This window comes from Octopus bimaculoides, chromosome 2 (genome assembly GCF_001194135.2).
Source record: "Octopus bimaculoides isolate UCB-OBI-ISO-001 chromosome 2, ASM119413v2, whole genome shotgun sequence".
Taxonomy (NCBI): Eukaryota; Metazoa; Mollusca; class Cephalopoda; order Octopoda; family Octopodidae; genus Octopus; species Octopus bimaculoides.
In genome coordinates, this window is record NC_068982.1 from 84,203,860 (window position 1) to 84,209,110 (window position 5,251).

General features: G+C 37.2%; 1 protein-coding gene across 1 annotated transcript in view; it reads left to right on the forward strand.

Moving 5' to 3' along the window:
* The window catches only part of LOC106873771 (acylpyruvase FAHD1, mitochondrial), a 74,758-nt gene that overhangs the window by 44,126 nt on the left and 25,381 nt on the right, over positions 1-5,251 (forward strand). Inside the window, exon 2 of the mRNA XM_014921270.2 lies at positions 2,940-3,036. Coding sequence (XP_014776756.1) covers positions 2,940-3,036 — 97 coding nt within the window. The remainder of the gene's footprint in view (positions 1-2,939; positions 3,037-5,251) is intronic.

Genomic DNA, 5,251 nt, shown 5'->3' on the forward strand with positions numbered 1-5,251 from the left:
AGCTGTAAGATGCATTACGGATCTATAGCAATTGGAAGGGCATGACCCAATTGAAATAACAATGTGTGACGCTTGGAGTAAAGGGAAATGAAAGTGTTGCCTCTGGAGTTTGCAAATGACCACTATACTGATAGGTAACTGCAGAAAAAATTTACAATCAATAAATGTCTTAGAACAACCAGTCACTCATCTGAGAAGGCCTTGAAATCAATGTTACCAACTGGGGACTATGTGTGACTCAGTGATAATAAAAAGACTGAAAGGAGGTCTGCAACGAAATAATTTTACTCAACACTTTGCAAGTGAATCAGTGGAGGCAAAGATGGGACCCTAAGTAAGGCATGTGTAAAATTTGAATGAAATTGGTTGTGTAGTTCTCGAGTTTTAGGGAAACATACACACAGACACACATTCTCATTTTTATATATATAGATAAGAGAGTATTGTAGTTCACTTGAAACATTGTGTATTGTTTGTATAAACAGTTTTGAATGGTACAACAATGCACTATAATACAAAAAATGGACTATATACTTGTTGAAATTTAGTTATCCGATGATATTTTGGAATATAATTCTTTCTTCAGATATTCTTAGATGGAATCTCTGCTACAAACTGTTTACTAACGGCTTTTCTTTTTGTTTTTTCCAGAAGTGTCCTATATATTACCTATATATATAGGTAATTGTTCAGTTTAGGGATATCAAAATTAAGGGGGAGATAATTAGTAAAGGGACATATATAAGTTAACATAAATCATCATCATCATCATCGTTGTCGTTTAACGTCCGCTTTCCATGCTGGCATGGGTTGGACAGTTTGACTGAGGGCTGGAGAGCCAGAAGGCTGCACCAGGCTCCAATCTGATCTGCCAAAAGTTTCTACAGCTGGATGCCCTTCCTAATGCCAATCACTCTAAGAGTGTAGTGGGTGCTTTTACATGCCACCGGCACAGGAGACAGTCAGGTGACGCGAGCAACAATCATGCTCGAATGGTGCTTTTTACGTTTCACTGGCATGGGAACTGCCTATTCCTGATAATATCAATTTTATATTTCCTTTCAATAGTTTTCAGTCAATCTCTTTTTATTTGAAAGATCTGTAGTTTCATGTGTTGTGGGTGTGGAGCTCATAGGGCTAACACTAGTTATGCCTCTGTGCTCAGAGCTGATAGGGTCAAGAGGTTATTATTGAATAACTTTTACATCTCTATTTGAACAGAACCATGGCACCAATATAGCGTAGGAGCAACACACATGTCCAGTAACCCAAATATGCTGGTATATAATGTCTGACATATAATACTGGGTGAAATTTCTGTATCTGACCAAGTTTCCAGTCATAGGAATTTTGTATTTTTGTTGTGGGAAAGGTTTTGTAATATACAGGATTGAAATCACAAGATACTCATTTTAATAAATGAGAGATGTGTAAGATTGGCTGCTACACTGAAACTGGAAAAGTATCAAAACAGAAAATCCAATTTTTTTAAACATATTGATTTACAGATAATGTAAATATTATGTCTCAGATATAAAATTGATATTTGTTACTTTTTGCCTGTGCATTTGAAATAACGGATAAGGCATCAGTCTATATTATAGAGCCACATGAAAGGGTTGAGATGTTTGCATACAGGGGCATGTTGTATTATTCTTTGAACTCTAGGGAAGCTGCAAAAATTAGAAAGGATTGAATTATTTTTGGCCTATCAAATAATTTATAAATCAGCAGTCTATAATGAAAAGCAAATAAAAAGACTTATCTGTTTAGCTATAGTTGCTTGAACACCCAGAACAGTGAGATCAGCTTTAATATCAATCAATACAATATGGAAAGATAGAACTCTTAACAAGAACCTCAAATTAAAGCTTCTGTAGATATTAGTTAGGCCTGTTACATGGTATGGATGTAAAACTTCGACCCTAAGAGCAAACAACACTGCCAAATTCAAAACATTTGAAACCACATGCTACTGAAGAGTACTGAGGTTCAGCTGAGCTGACTATTGAACAAACAAGTCAGTACTTAAGAAAATGGGAACAAAAAAAGTTTTGGGAAACTGAAAAGAAGAGAACACTGCAGAACCTTGGCACCCACAATCTAGACGGTAGAGTCAATGGGAAATGCAGAAGGGTGGGAAAGATTGAAAAAACAATGACTGGCTGGCATAAGAAAATGGACTGGAAAACTCTGGCTGAATGCACAACCGCAGCCAGAGGCAGGAAGTGATGAAGGGAGATAGTGCATACATCTATAGTCCCCAACCCTTAGTATTGAGGATGGTAGTAGGCAAACCAAAGAACAACATCATCATTTAATATAAGTTTTCCATGCTGGCATGGTTGTATCGTTTGACAGGAGCTGGAAATGTAGGAGACAGCACCAGGCTACATTGTCTGTTCAGACTCAGTTTCTGTGGCTGGATGCCCTTCTTAATACCAGCCACTTTGTAGAGTGTATTGGGTGCTTTTAATGTGGCACCAGCACCAGTGCTTTTTATATGGCATCATCACCAGTGCTTTTTATGAGACATCAGCACCAGTATCAATTCTGCTGTGGTTGATGGGTCTTTTTGACTACAGCAAGAGATCAGCCTTCAGTGACCTTTGTAAAAATAAGTATTAATAGTATACCAGATTGAATGAATTGCTAGTTTAGATAATAAAACTAAAAATATAACTCTATGTACCTTGAGAAGAAACTGATCTTAAATTTAAACAAAAAAACAATTTTTTTTTTTAAATGAAAATAGCGAAAATTAATTTATGGATGTTGCTTCTCTGGTATCGAGAGGAGTTTTGCAGACTGAAAAAGGTTTTTCAGAGCTCAAGACAGAAGAAATATTTCTGAGAAAAAAAATTGCAAAATATAATAGATTATCATACTTCTCGTGGTATTAATATCTCTTAATGTGATTATATATTATTTTCCTTCAGAGATCATGCCATAGAACTTGGAAATGAGGTACCCTCAAAGCCAGTGGTGTTTTTGAAGCCACCATCCTCTATTATTTTAGAAGGTCAAGCAATTCAGGTAAAATGAGTTTCATTTCAATAGATAATCTACAGCATTACAATTCTTTACACTTCAGGTATATTGGTGTTGGGCATTACAAAAACGTTTCAGTTACATTTAGTTAAATGATAAAGCTAGTAAAGTTATATTCTCTTTTGCTGTTTTGTATGTGCCATATTTGTTAGGATTATAATTTGGAGAGGGATCTTTGGTCAATATATATCAGAGTTAGCTGAAAAGTTTACTGGCTGACCAAGATACTCTCATGGAATGTAACTAAATGAGGTTTAGTTTTCAACATAGTCCTCTTTGTGGCTCATGCACTTCTTACATCGGTGTTGCAGTGCTTGGATTCTCTTTTGCTGTTTTGTATGTGCCATATTTGTTAGGATTATAATTTGGAGAGGGATCTTTTGGTCAATATATATCAGAGTTAGCTGAAAAGTTTACTGGCTGACCAAGATACTCTCATGGAATGTGACTAAATGAGGTTTAGTTTTCAACATAGTCCTCTTTGTGGCTCATGCACTTCTTACATCTGCAGTGCTTGGATCTCATTGGTGAAGAAGCTTTCATCCTGTTGGTCAAAAGCATCAATACCAAATATGACATTATCATCACAACCAAGTATTTTTCATGTTGAGGAACAGATGATAGTCAGATGGGACCAAATCAGGAGAATAGGGACAATGATCAACCAGTTCAAAGCCACAGTCACACACAGTAGCCATTGAAGCAAACAACTTGAGTGCTGGAGCATTGTCCTGAAGAAACAAGACTAGTTTTGTCAGTTTTCCTAGGCATTTGATTTGGATAGCCTTTTGTAACTGCCTCAGCAAGTTAGCATAGTACTCTCCATTGATGGGTGGCCCATTTGAAGATAGTTAATACATACAATGTCTTTTGCATACCCAAAACACTGAGGCCATCTTCTTTCCTGCATATGAAATTACATTAGCTTCTTTGGAACAGGTGAGAAGGGGTCTTTCCATTGCATCGATTGTCTCTTTGTCTTTGGCTCAAAGTGATGAAGCCCACACTCATCCTGGATTAGGATATGTTCAAGGAAAACAGCTGAATTTACCTGAATCAATGTCAAATTTTCTCTGGTGTGCTTTTGATTAGGTGTCATAAGGTATGGCACCCACCAAGCAGAAACCTTTGTCATGCCAAGTTGATTGTGCAGATTATTCTCAACTCTCTCATGGGATATGCTTATAGCATTGGCTATTTGATTTATAGTCAATCACCTGTCATCCACCACCATGTGGTGAACACAATCAATGTTTTCCTTGGTGGTTGGCAGCTGCAGGATATCCAGCCCTTGGGTCATTTTCAAGACTCTCTGTTTCCCTCCTAAATTCAGCTGTCCACATTTACACTGTTGATAAAGCCCTAATGTAGCACACATGTTAGCATGAATGTACTTGGGGCTAAACCCTTTTTCTGCAGGTATTTGATAATACCACATTGCCAAAGTTTTGTATATTTTAAATTCTGTTTTACATGTGTTTCATTACACTAAAGAAAATGCATTATGAATAATATATAATAATAATATTATAAGTATAAAAAATTCATAATAGGTTTACATGTAGAATACATGCATGGGAATTATCCATAATTCTTTAGGCACAGATGCACAAAAAAAAATAATACTAAATAATATGATTTATCAGATAACTTTCAACAAGTATGTATGCTTCACTTAGAATAAGACATTTATATACATAAATTTGATTACCTGAATGTACAGATGCACTTCATGATGATACAGCTTGGATTATAATCCCTTCATCATCATCATCATCATCATCATCATTATCATCATTTAATGTCTGCTTTCCATGTTGGCATGCGTTGGATGGCTTGACTGAGGACTGGCAAGCCAGGAGGCTGCACCAGGCTCCAATCTGTTCTGGCAAGGTTTCTACAGTTGGATGCCCTTCATAACGCCAACCACTCTGAGAGTGTAGTGAGTGCTTTTAATATGCCACCGGCATGGGGGACAGTCAGGTGGCACTGGCATCACCCACACTTGAATGGTGCTTTTTATGTGTCACCAGCATGGAAGCCAGTCAGGTGGTACTGGCATCGACCACACTTGAATGGCGCTTTTTACATGCCACCAGCACTGGCATTGGCCATGCTTGAAAGGCGCGTTTTATGTGCCACCAGCATGGGTGCCAGTCAGGCAGCACTGGCATCAGCCATATATATATATATATATATA